The 13,316-nt window shown below is 35.9% G+C and overlaps 3 protein-coding genes across 3 annotated transcripts; 2 read left to right on the top strand and 1 right to left on the bottom strand.

Annotated features, from left to right (window-relative positions):
• Positions 1 to 859: 859 nt before the first annotated feature.
• On the bottom strand, positions 860 to 3,241 carry LOC114727778 (uncharacterized). The gene is made up of 2 exons (XM_028914515.1): positions 2,384 to 3,241; positions 860 to 1,235 (listed from the first exon to the last, which is right to left on the bottom strand). Exon 1 carries the CDS (start codon positions 3,140 to 3,142, stop codon positions 2,390 to 2,392), a length of 753 nt encoding a protein of 250 aa, XP_028770348.1. The 5' UTR covers positions 3,143 to 3,241; the 3' UTR covers positions 860 to 1,235; positions 2,384 to 2,389.
• Positions 3,242 to 4,481: 1,240 nt separating this feature from the next.
• On the top strand, positions 4,482 to 6,732 carry LOC114727779 (protein CURVATURE THYLAKOID 1A, chloroplastic). The gene is made up of 5 exons (XM_028914516.1): positions 4,482 to 4,777; positions 5,305 to 5,402; positions 5,579 to 5,686; positions 5,796 to 5,867; positions 6,459 to 6,732. The coding sequence occupies exons 1-5, from the start codon at positions 4,636 to 4,638 to the stop codon at positions 6,522 to 6,524; spliced, it is 486 nt and encodes a 161-aa protein (XP_028770349.1). The 5' UTR covers positions 4,482 to 4,635; the 3' UTR covers positions 6,525 to 6,732.
• Positions 6,733 to 7,996: 1,264 nt separating this feature from the next.
• On the top strand, positions 7,997 to 9,439 carry LOC114727777 (uncharacterized). Its single transcript, XM_028914514.1, has one exon. It carries the CDS (start codon positions 8,297 to 8,299, stop codon positions 9,251 to 9,253), a length of 957 nt encoding a protein of 318 aa, XP_028770347.1. The 5' UTR covers positions 7,997 to 8,296; the 3' UTR covers positions 9,254 to 9,439.
• The last annotated feature ends 3,877 nt before the right edge of the window (positions 9,440 to 13,316 follow it).

The following is a 13,316-nucleotide window of genomic DNA, read 5'->3' as shown; positions in this document are numbered from 1 at the left end:
TTGGTGGTGGTGATTCCATCAATTTTATCTCTTAGTCAAATGATAGATTCATTGTGTCAGATGTGTGTGTGTATGTGTGTGTGTGTGTGAGAGAGAGAGAGAGAGAGAGAGAGAGAGAGAGTCAAATGATAGAGTAGGCTGTCTTTGAGCTGGGAATGGTATAGTTTAGGAGCCTCTGAATCATAGGACGTTGGAATCACGAAATAATGCCTTCCACTCTGTCGTCAAATTTCGCTGCATCTCTCAGTTTTTTTCGTACCGCATTTTTTTTTGTGTGACTGGAACGAAATGTAACAACGAAAAGTGGAAGGCAACCCATGAGAAGAGAAAGGAATCGTTAATAAAATTTGCGTCTTGTCTGTCTTAGTAGCACACATAATCAGAATGAAATTTTGAGTAGTTTAACCAATAAATTTCATTGTAATTGCATTACGAGCGCGCACATTAAAGTTGAAGGATTGCTAAAGAAAATTGTTGGATGGCATGCAACGGTTTAGAAGGACTTATATTTTTCATGTTTTAAGTTAAATATCATTCAAATAAGTTTTCAAGAGTTGGAAAAATTAAAATGGACACGTGCCCAACACCAAAGCTGTTAGTAGTAGTAATAATAATAATATAGTCATGATTATATTTACCATTTCTTTAGGGTCACGTAAAATAGAAGTGAAATTTTTGATTACGCAGCAACATGATAAACACCATCGACCTCAATTCATGCAAACCCAAAGAGTTCCTTCTTAATTTTCATTGTATTTAGACCTTTATTGAACAAGACAGTGACAAAACTCAAGTTCCATTTTCCAGACCCCTTGATATCAGGTTTTCGGTAACAATAATGTGCGTAAGGTGTCACAAATTCACTTCAAAAATCCATAACTTTATTGAAGAATCTAATAATATAAGATAGTCATGTAATTTTAGTAGCGTAAACAATGCCATGCCTTGAAGTTGTCCAAAACAGGCTCCTAACTTATGCTCCATGACTCCCTCGAGTCTCTGATGATCTAGATATCTAACAAATTTGAACACGATTGGATCAACTCGCCACCCATTAAAACCAAGCATGCGTGGACCACATCACCCAGAATCAAGGTTATTGAAACTACCAAAGAACAACCGCATAGTTCATCTAAGTTATTACATCAGTTGTTCCCCGCTATATTTTCCTTCCAATGTCCACACAACTACTTCAACTTCGCTGCTTCTGATCCATGGGTATCCGAAAGCTCAGTCTGCACCATATTGAACATATCCAGATTAAAATGAAGAAATCATGTCCAATAAATTTGGTACATATGCGTCCGGACCATAGAATGCAAATCAACCAACCTTAATACCACCGGAATAATAATGTATATGGTTAAGGCTCTGAATCTGTTTTCTTTTTCTTCAAATAAAGTAGACAAAAAATGAAGATATCACATTGTTTTCAGGATGGGTAAGAAATGGCATAATCAATCAATTGTTTTGACTTCAATTGTTGATTGAGGCGGGGACAGAAAATGGCCAGTAAACAGAAATTTTCAAGCAATGTTCTGGAAATGTAATAGATTATTTAAACCGAAGAAGTGTGAGGAAAGACGCAAGTAGAGATTCAATAACCCTATAAGTACAGCAAGAGAAAACTAGCCTATTTTTTAAGAGGCAATGCCGCATGAACCCAATTCTCAGAATCAACATCCAGAACAAAGAAACTTTGGCAGAATAAATGGACCAAACTTTTTCCGTGGATAAGCAGATGAATTACCGAGCTAAAAAGACACACGTCAGATTCAAATAGACACATTCAGATGGTAAACTGCTTCACAAAGTCTAAATTCCTTGGTTTTAACCATCTCTAAATCTAGAATCAAGATGTCAAGCATTTCAAAGGAGCAGCAGGTAACCTTTGTCTCCATGGCATCTTGTTGCGCAAGTTTTCCCCACTAAAGTGGGGAGCGCCAACACCACCAACCCCCTCCCCCAAATTTTTTTTTTAAAAAATTAAAAACCTTCAATCTGTAGAAGCTACTAGCTCATCGAGCAACACATTTCATCAGGGTCGACAACATAAATTATAAATTTAATGTAATCGGGCTGAAGATTTTTGAAGCAAGAGTTGGATATACTGCCACGAGGAAAAACAAGTATGTGTTTTATGCAGTTGTAATCTCATCAGATTCTCAAACATACTTTTTAGGCAGTACTCATCTAGGAATTTTGTTTTTCAGACTTGTTTCTCACCCTACATATAAACCCAGATACGAAACTAATCTTATCTCATTGTTTTTGCGGGGAGGGGTGGGGGTGAGAAACCTATATTATATTTAACAATAGGACTTAAGAAAACCCCCACAATACATGATAAAGAGAAGAAAAGCCGAATTTTAATAGCAATGACCTTGGGTTATCTGATCTTCTCAGTGCCACTACTCTTCATTGCTGCTTCTCTGACTTTCTCAATGTATCCCTCAATAGGAGGAGTGAGAGTGGCCATAAAACGATTTGCCGGAAAGGGGGTTAAGTCAGGTACCAAAGCAGCCTCCTTCAAATGATCGGGCAATGCTTCAATAGCCTCTTTCTTCAACCTCAACAATGTTGATTCCGCAGCTTGTCGTGCTCTGTGCTTCCTCATCAACACCCTACTATACTCCTTCGCAAGCCTCCTCCCATCTTCCACCGTCAATTCATACTTGGGTAACTTGTCCTCGTCCACCAAACCCAACGTTATCAAATCCAACCCAGGAGTTCCCATAATGGTAGGCGTCTCCGAAACCTTGTATTTAGCATAGTTCTTGGGCTTCATCATGTCAATTTCTCGTTGCCGATCCTTGCTTATGAGACCCAGTTTCTCACGTTCGGCTTCACGTGCCCTATCCTTTTGAGTGAGGTAACGTACAGGAGTGGGAGCATTGAGGCACTGGTCGTACAGCATTTCACGCTCTTGTCTTTCGCGAGAGCCTCTGCCTCCGCCACCTCGGGATTCTTCACCTGCTTTCTTCGTGGTGATTTTGGACCTCTTCAAAGTTTGTCCTGCTTTGATCTTCGCCTTCCCTTTCGCTGTCCTGCTGACAGAGCATCTTTGAATGAGTTGGCAGCTAGAAGAAGAATCGAGGGAGTGTTGGAGCAGAGGCTTCAGTTTTGTGAGCCGAGACAGCATTTTTCAATCAAAAATAAATTGCAGCAACAGTGACGGGATCTCTTAACACTCTTCCACCAGAGAGCTCGGAGATGGAGGGGCTAATGGTGCTCCGGAAGTACGTCCACGATCACGACTAGGGCAAGAGAGGAGTGGGAAACGGGGAAGGAGAGGATTGGACCATTTTCCTGCCACAAAATTTTTGGGCTCTTTAATGGGCCCTGAAATTCGAAACTGATCGATCCAGAATTAAAATTCTTATATGCTTTTCTTTTTAGGAAATTACACGCAGGTCCCATAAAAGGTAATTAATTTCAAAAAAGTCTCTAAAAATCCTGAAATGATTCTTAAGTCCCAGAACCTGTGTGTAATTAATTATAATTATGAAATTACCTATTTACCCCATTAATTTGAATCCAATGTAATTCATTTACAACCTCAACAGTAGCTATTGACAACCTGAGGAGAGGTGGTTAACAATCTCGGCAATGCCCTTGGCATCCCACAAAGTGAGTTGTCAATAGCACTGTCGAGGTTGTCAACCACTTCTACTCGGGTTGTCAACAGACACTATTAGGTTGTAAATGAATTGCTGTAATAAAATTAATTGAAGTAAATAAGTAATTTCATAATTATAATTAATTACACAAGATCTTTAGGGACTTCAGAATCATTTCGGGATTTCTAGAGACTTTTTTAAAATTAATTATCTTTTGTGAGACCTGAGTGTACTTTTTCCTTTCTTTGTTTAACACGAAAATGAAAAAGTTTCATATTACTTGTAACGAAATTCAACCTAAAACTAGCTTCTTTTTTTTTTTACTATAGTGATAAATAATTCAAAAAATGATCAAAATAAAGATGAAATTATTCAATCTATGTCTTTAATTCTCAATAATAAAAAAACAACAAGATATACTACCTCTGTTTTAATTATAAAACCTCGAATATAAACTACAAATGAGATCTTATAATTAATATTAGAGATAGTTTGTGTTTTACACTAATAAATATAAGATAACTAAAAAATATTTTAAAAAATTATTATGGCATAATTATTTTTATTCACCCACTTCTTAGTATACGTTTTTAATATATTGCATAAAAAGAGCATAAATTGTTCCAATATTTGGTAAGTTTCAAATTCTGCCGCCATGAGTATGAATGAATAAATGAAATAAATAAATAATGCTGAAAGTGGAGGAGGAACGGGAAGGACATCAAAAATGGGAGCAAAGATTGTGGATTTTCGGATAGGAAATGAGCCAATCAGAGAGAGGAAGATGTCCACGTGTCAACGCCTGAAATCATGTCCGATTATAATCTTAAACTGCATATCGTAAACTCGCTTCTCTTTCCTTCATTCGTTTTTGTTCGTTACAAGATATCTCTGCACAAACTCCTCTTCTGCTCTAATAGTAATACTCAGCTCTCTCGTAGCTTTCAATCATCAATCGTGTGTTACCCAACCAAATCCCTAAGCTTCCCCAGTTCCAGTTCGTCTTTCAGCGGTAATGGCAACGGCGGCTTCAGCCACCGTCTTTGTTTCCCGCCTTCCTTCCACCACTGCCAACGTCACTCGCTGCTCCGCTCTTCCCTATCTCCCTCCTCGCCTCTCCACCACTTCTCTCTCCCCTTCTCTCAAGCACTTCTCAGGTATTTCTTTGTTTCTTCTGACTTTCGATTTCGATTCTATTTCAATGCCAAGTCATGGGTCAGATTTCCCCTATTTGGTGATGATCCGAGGATTGCACGGGATGGTGTTTTAGGTACAATATACACAGTTGCTTGTAATTGTAATGCGTACTTCTAAAGGTTGAGCTAGTTGGAATTGACGGTTGTAAATATGATACGGAATAGATATGCTTTTTTTTATTTAAATTATAAGCCGGGCATTTACACTGAGTCTATAATGTGAATTCTGAATGTGCATGTGATTATGAATCCCCGGAAACAAGTAATTGTTAGAGAGATTCATAGACATAAGTAAATCCAACAAACATTTTTCATTCACTCATGGTAAGCATTCGTAAACATTGGGTTCAAGGACTCTGTCCTCCTTTTAAGAGAGCAATTATCTGTTGTCGGTTCCAAGTTCTTGATCTTAAATTACTGAGTTCACTCCTATTTATTTAGTTATTGTTTTTCTTCAAGTAACTCGTTTATATTTCTCAATCCTTCAGAGTCCCGGAAATCTTTCCTGCTTCAGACCAGGGCATCTTCAGACGACACGTCTAGTCCTGTAGATGCCAACGAGCTATTCACGGATTTGAAGGAGAAGGCAAGAAGTTTAACATTTGACTGTTGCAAAGAATCTTTCTTTTTAGGAAACCAAAAAAAAAAAAAGTCCTCCAATTTGTTTGGAAAATCCCTAGTCTTGAGATTCCAATCCTCTCTGAGTCAACATTTGTCTTGTAACCCATGAGGAAAATAATGTCCTGCATTTATCATTATCAGTGGGATGCTGTTGAAAACAAGAGTACAGTACTTCTTTATGGCGGGGGAGCTATAGTCGCTGTCTGGCTGTCTTCCATTCTCGTGGGCGCCATCAACTCGGTCCCCTTGGTAATGCCCTTATGTTGTGGACATATTAGCAATCTTGCATATGCTTCTGTTTTTATAGTCTACAATGTTTGTGAATCAGTCTGAAGTTCGAGATAACTTTGTGTTTCAGCTTCCAAAGATTATGGAGTTGGTAGGGCTAGGATACACTGGCTGGTTTGTCTACCGGTACCTCCTATTTAAGGTAGATTACGCACTACATGAATCTTCTAATGCTTTTTAATCAAAAATATTTTGCTATTTCCCCATAAGTGGTAGTTTTGAATGCCAGCCCTTCCTGAGTTTACATAAATGTAAATAGTTCTGTTCTTTTTTATATAGAGATGATAATAAAATTCGTTTATATATTATCACTTAAAAAACATAAAATTTTGAGTTGAAAGTCTTACTTGCACGTTGAAGCTTTTATAACCAAGTGATCTATAGTTTAGTCTGGAATAAGGCTTTAGGTCTACGTATAACATGTCTATGCTTGTTTGCAACTTATATGACAGAGGAACTATTAGGAGTTATAAGAAAAACTGATCATGGAGCTTTGCTAAATATTTTGAGCTTTTAAGTTTTCGGGGTGTCAAGACAAACGCTGTAAATTTTACATTACTCTCTTGAAGTCTGCCCATATTAAAAATGTTTTTGTGACTTCTAATCATGTGTTTCCTATGTAAATACTTATATAGTATTCTTTTTCTGCTGTCAGAAATCCAATTTTTTTATTGCTGATTCATGTATCTTAGACAATGTAATTCTTACCAATAATATGATTTTGCTTCCTCAGTCTAGCAGAAAGGAACTAGCCACGGACATTGAGGCACTGAAGAAGAAGATTGCTGGAACTGAATAAACTGTATCAGTGGTGCAATGAAATCATCTTGTGTTTTTGTTTCACTGTATCTCCATGTATAAGAGTCATTTGTTCTATCCTCTGATATAGAGTAGAATCCCTCTCAATCTCAACCACATGTATCATCACCCCGCTTCATTGTTGAATGACATAATGTTGCAGATTTAATACGCATGGCAATGGTGTTAACTGGTAACTGAGGAGTTAACATTGATCTTCGCTAGAAAATCTTACTTTTCTTGGGTTATAAAAGAGGCCGAAGGGCCTTGAGAGTTGGGAGGGACCTGGAATAAGATTGAATCCTTGTAAATATTGGTCACTCCCTATGAGTTACGAGCTCACCGGCAAAATTTTTGCCTTTAGAACGCAAATGGTGGATTTAGCTCTCGCAGTTTGGCATATTTGTAGGAATAGGGTGCTGTGAAATCGAGTTATTTGGTACTTAAAAAACTGAAATGACCCTTTCCATCTACAATGTTAAATTGGTTTTCTTACCTAGCAGAAGAGACCTAAAGCTGCACTCAGGGTGGGAAGTAAAGCTGCTATTGAGTATTTCTGGTGTCTGCACATGCACAGGAAGGGAGAGGAAAAGAGTTAAATATATACGTGAAATTTTCAAATGGTAAAAAATTTTAAACCAAATTTTTTTGCCTTACTATTTGAGTTGAATGGGGTGCCAACAGTGGTTAGAAAAAGAAAGTTCAAATATCGTGATGTAATTGAAAATAAAAACGAAACTGGATCAATCTGAAAAAAGAAAGAAAATCATGTCAACGACCTCAATTTACATATGATTCACTCCTAGCATGTATTTACAACAAGAGTATACGGATCTAAACGCAGATAAGTGTTATCTAATGATAAAAAGGCGTAGATTTTTTTTTAATAAAAACTGTACATCCATTAATTAGAAGAAAACAAAGTCAAGACAATAAGTAGAGAAAAGGGCTTCTTTCATCAACATTCATCTCACATTAAGAAAGATGGAAGTTGATCAAAGATCAATAATTCCTTCCCATCCTACATGATAACTTAGCAAAGTGATCGGTCATAGAAGTGTTAATATTTTTAATCTTCAATTAGTTGAATGTTTAAGTAAAATATATCGATTGTTGTTGTATTTGAGAGATGAAATTTACCTAGAGAATAAAGTTTTATTGCTCTATAAGAACTTCCATGTAGAATATTAGTTTCTTTGCCGCCCGATGGAATGTTCACTTCAGGATTTTGAAGATTCTTGCTTGGCAGTACACATCTAATGGGACTGATCTACCTCTATGTTCTTAAATTGTAGAAGCCAATAATGAGCAGACATACACCATAATAACGAGCAATATATCATTGCTCCTTATTATTACTGTATATATTCAATATTAGTGCATTATTTTATTATTTTAGGGACTAAAAAATTTGATTAAAAGCAAACACTCTGACGCTCATTTTTCACATCGCTTTATATCTTCTGTTTGGAAATTCCAATGGCGTTCCGACGAACATATATGCATGGGATATGAGCTGAAAGATTTAGATTTTTGGATCTTCAATCCTGTTCTCTTGTGATACTCCCCATCAATCATCTGTTCAAGGTTGAATTTTTTCAGCTTGGACTGGTTGATTGAAGAAATATGATCCTGAGTTCTCCTTCAAAATTTGTTTCTATGTGAGGAAATCAGAAGAAAAAGGAAAAGATTCAATGAAGGCGATTCAAGAATCTGACATGATCAGATTCAGAAACAGCAGAAGAGGAAGGCTTCTTCTGGGGTGACACATCCATGGGGTTTTATAAGTTACTGCAGATAACATGTTTGATTGATACCATTATTATTATTGATGTCTGCCTGTTCTCACTGCCTTTCCTGGCTGAATCTGCAAACACCTGCGACCCCAGATCCGTTGATGAATTTGTTCTTGACAATGTAAACGAAGAAATCGCATATCCTCATACAGGTACATTGTACAATGTCAGCCTTCCTGCTAATTTCTCGGGAATCCAAGTTTCAATAGTTAGGATCAGAACTTCTACTTTCTGGGCAAGAGGGTTGAATTGTAGCTTCGTCCATTTCCCACCCAGAATCATACCAGAACCCAATGAGAAAAGAATGGCTATGATATATTCAAGCTTTGGAAACTTGTCTTCCCAATACTTCAATGTCCCTAACCATACGATACTTCCTCCTGTTCTTGGTTTCATGGCCCATGTTTCCTCAAACAGAACCTTAATCGACCCTAAGAAGAAGAAGAAGATGCACCTTAGCATCCTAGGAGATCCAATAGCTCTTAGATTTCCCCATCAGATTAATCCAAAAGGGGGTAAAAGTTATGACAGACTGATTTGTGCTAAGTTTGATGAAAAGGGATTCACAGAGTTTAGCAATATGAGTGGATCATATGAGTGTGAAGCACCAAGCCAAGGGCACTATGCCCTTGTGGTCCCAATGGAAACGAAATCTAATGTTGTGAGGGGAAATAGGATATGGTGGAAAGTAGGGTTAGGGTTGGGAATTGTGGGGATGACGGTTGTGGGACTGTGTTTTGTGGGTATTGCTAGGTTAGTGAAGATGAGGAAGATAAGAAGAATGGAGGAGAATTCTCAAAGATGTGAGCCTTTTGATACATTCTGGATTGGTGAGAGTAAAATGCCAGTTGCTTCTGTGACAAGAACTCGGCCCGTTCTTGAGAATGACTATGCTCCTGCTCAATGTCTAGTGATCTTAGAATTTCCCAATTGATTTCTTCTTTCCATATATATTGGATAAAGAGTATGTTTGTTTCCCTTTCTGGACTTGAAAGAATCAAAACAAAGATTGTTCATATAACAAAGGACGTGAAGTAACTAGCCTGCATTGTGTATGTGTACGGTATCCTACTTTGATTGAATGTAATTGACTTGACTATACAGTTTTTACGTGACAACATGACACGAATGGTCGTTAATTTAGTTGTGTCATTTGCAATCTTTTGCTGCTAACATGCTGAGCGTTTAAGTTGAGGATTAGCGTAAAACTATAAGTTGTCTTACAATTATTAGTGTGCGCATGTGTGTGTGTAGGATGTGTTTGAATCACTGCAAAACAGAGAAACTCAGAAAAGTCACATCTCAAATTTCAAAGAGCTGCTTCTGGTCTTTCCAACATGTTCAGCATGGCTTTTTTAACAATGCGCTTTGAAGCCTATCAAACTTTTTATGTTGAAGTAACTTTAAGCTGCTTCAAAAGAAAAGTTGCATTGATGCCGTGAAGAGAGAAAAGAAGAAAGCTTATGCCACCCCACTTTTATGCTCTGCTTTTTGATTTTAGACCAGGAACTTTTATGCTCTACTTATCCTTTTTAAAGTCCAACGTTGTCATATAACAGTGCTGGTTTTATAACAGCACAATAAATTTTTCTATTAACCTTATTAGGTATTTTACCAATAGAAATGAATCCATGTTCAGGGAAAACAATCGGGTATTGCTAATGTGTGCCAGGCAACAGAAAAAGTCCAAATAATAGTATAATACAGAACAATGAAGAGATCTTTTATTTCTTGTTGGGATTAAAAGATGTATTGGATTGGGCCTTATGTTTGAAGTTCCAGAAAACCCAATCTTATGTTTTAAGTTTATTGGACCGGTCATTGTGGATTGTAATTTTGAGCCGCACTAAACCTCTATTTTTTAATCCATTAATAAGGGGGAAAAAAAAAGTAACATTATATGTACATGAGTGGCAAAGGAAAAATCAGAGAAACAGAAGACAAAAAAATTAATAACTACTCCTCCGGTCCTTATTATAAGACCCAATTTGACTTTTTATTTGGTCCTAATTATAAGACCCAATCCATTTTCTCTCTTATATTTATACATTTTTTTCCAAGATAATCCTTCTAATAATGATAGTTTTAACCAATATACTTAATTAGCAAGGATATTTTAGGAATAACAACACTTATTTATTATAAATAACCAACTTAACTTACTTCCTTAATCTCCTCAAATAAGTCAATTGGGTCTTATAATTAGGACCGGAGGAGTACAACATCGAAGTTAGAGAACAATTTGCCAAAAACAAGAATATCTTAAATAATTATTCCACTTGTTCCTTCTATTGACTTGCCAATATGTGTCAATTGTTTGATGAAAGTTAAAATATGTAGGGGTATTTGGGTAACCTCAAAATGCTTTTTAAAAATATTTTTTTACAAATTAAGGCAAATTACTTTACATATTTATTTCGTATACTGTAAAAATATTTTTAAAATCATGATTTTGTTTCTAGTCAAACAGTTCCATAGTGATTGATTGCCAAAAGAGAAGACAGACAATTAATAATCCAAGTAAGAGAAGACTGCAAATATTTACATTTGAAAGAATAATTTCTTAAAATTTACAAGCACATGAAAAAAGTATTGAAGACCCTGTTTTCTCTCCATAACTAGCCTCACTTAAACCACAATACAGTGAATGAATGCGCCTTATCATATAATAAAATTAAAAATATCTTCACATAAACTAGCTAAAATGTGGATTAACTATTTTAAAACATGATAAGTTTGAATGGGGAGCTGCCTTATCCGGCCATGTGATCTGAATTTTCAGATGAACGTCCACGTCAAGAGGGCCCCACTTATCAAGCCTTGTGCCTGGAGCCACGTCATCCTGTCGGCGATGGGGAAAAGAAAGAATGCACCACGTCAGAAGCACATCAATCCAGCGCGAAAAGCGCGTCGCCGTCGATAGCGCCAGGCAAATCAACGGCCAGCGTTGATCTCTTACGTTGGCGTCACGTCATTCCCCACTTGGCCCAACCACATGCGTGCCTCACTTTTTGAAATTATTTAGATGAAAATAAAATTATAGCTTTCAGAGTAATTTTATTCTTATTTTATTTTAATTTATATAACAATACTTTTTAAAAATACTTTTGAATTAAACCAAACATCCCAAGTCTTTGCTCTCCCCCAGCTTGCCATTGCAAATTGCTTGCTTAAATGTGTGTTTAGTTTTATCAAATACGAAATAAGTAGGTGAAAAGAGTTTTGTTCCAATTTATATGAGAGTATTTTTTAAAATATTTATAAAATTTTTCAAACACCTTCTAAATTAAGATTATTTTCCATTCTCGAAATTTTCATTTAACTTAAATTACTGCTTGTTAGACTGAGACAGATGTTATGTACTCCTTCGGTCCTTAATATAAGACCCATTTAACCAATTTGATTAGATTAAGGAAGTTAGGTAAGTTAGTTAATTATAAGAAAAATGATACATTTTTCCTAAAACACCATGATCATCTTTCTTAATACCCCCACTCCCTCTTCTACTTAATTATGGTTGAAGGAGCATCCATAGGGGTAATTTAGAGAAAATTGATAAATATGATAAATGGGTCTTATATTTAAGACCAAAACCAACTCAAGAATTGGGTCCTATATTAAGGACCGGAGGAGTATTTAGCACTTTATCTTGTTTCTGGACATAACAAGAAAAATAAATCGCTTTTACATTATCGTTAGTTGTGATTGGCGGGTGCTGGGGGAATAAATTCAGTCCTATAAAGTCAGGAAATTTAGCTGCAAAAAAAAAAAACTTAGTTTTCAAATATCAAAAAGCAATTAGCACATGACAATATAATTATGAATTCTAGTAAAATAATTATCAATTCAATTTTGGGTTCAAATCTTCAGACTTAATTATACGAGGTGTTTGGTTATCACAAAAAGTGAAAAGCATTTTTTTTGTGAATCAAGATAAACTCTTTCACATATTTACTTTATATATTGTAAAAGTACTTTTGAAGTTATGATTTTGTTTCTTTCCAAATACCCCGTAGTATCCTACCCAGACTGTTACAATAGTATTTGGATTAGTTTTTTAGTTTTTAAAAATAATTTTATTGCATATAAAATAAATATGCAGAATAAATCTTCTCAACTTACGTAAAAATATTTGTTCTGGCTGTTTTAGAAGAACAACCATGTGTATTTGAATATAATTTCTTGGAAACTATAGCATACTAAACCGTGGTATTTTATAAAAATATTCACATACAGCCAAGCATGTTTTCTTAAACAACCAGCGGCATCTTCTTGAAAATATGCCATGCCATTTATTGAGTAAGCATTTTTAGACAATAGAATCGTACAATTAAAATTTTGGGACACAGTATAAATATAAATACGTATCTTATGATACGTGGATTCTGATTTTAATTTTAGTACACGCAACAATTTTTAAATTAAAGTTTTAGATATAACTAAAAATATGATGCCAAAATGCTTAATGCCAAAAGATTGGGGCGCTGGCAAATAAGCGTATTACTAGCTCCGGTCTTAATTATAAGACCCAGTTGACTTATTTGAGGGGATTAATGAAGTAAGTTAAATTAGTTATTTGTAATAAATAAGTGTTATCATTCCTAAAATATCCTTGCTAATTAAGTGTATTGGCTAGAACTATCATTATTAGAAAGACTATCTTAGAAAAAAGAATACATAAATATGATAGACAAAATAAATTGAGGTCTTATAATTAGGATCAAACAAAAAATCAAACAGAGTCTTATATTAAGGACCGGATGCAGTATTATATATTCTCCCCTTTCTCTGTTTGGCATGATTATGGGATTCTTTCCGTAATAAAATGTTTCTGTGAAATCTCGATAGTGCCCCAGAAGGAAACGTGGATGCAGGACTGCCAATAATACTAGCCCACGTGGATATAACTTCAACGACAGCTGGTCCACTTTGTCATGCCCATAAAGGGTCGGAGACGTGATGGGTGAGCTGGCCACGCAACCTTCATTTTCCTGTCA

This window comes from Neltuma alba, unplaced genomic scaffold (genome assembly GCF_004799145.2).
Source record: "Neltuma alba isolate B1F8T4 unplaced genomic scaffold, ASM479914v2 tig00012508_pilon, whole genome shotgun sequence".
Classification (NCBI taxonomy): Eukaryota; Viridiplantae; Streptophyta; class Magnoliopsida; order Fabales; family Fabaceae; genus Neltuma; species Neltuma alba.
This window is presented reverse-complemented; position numbering and strand designations above follow the sequence as displayed.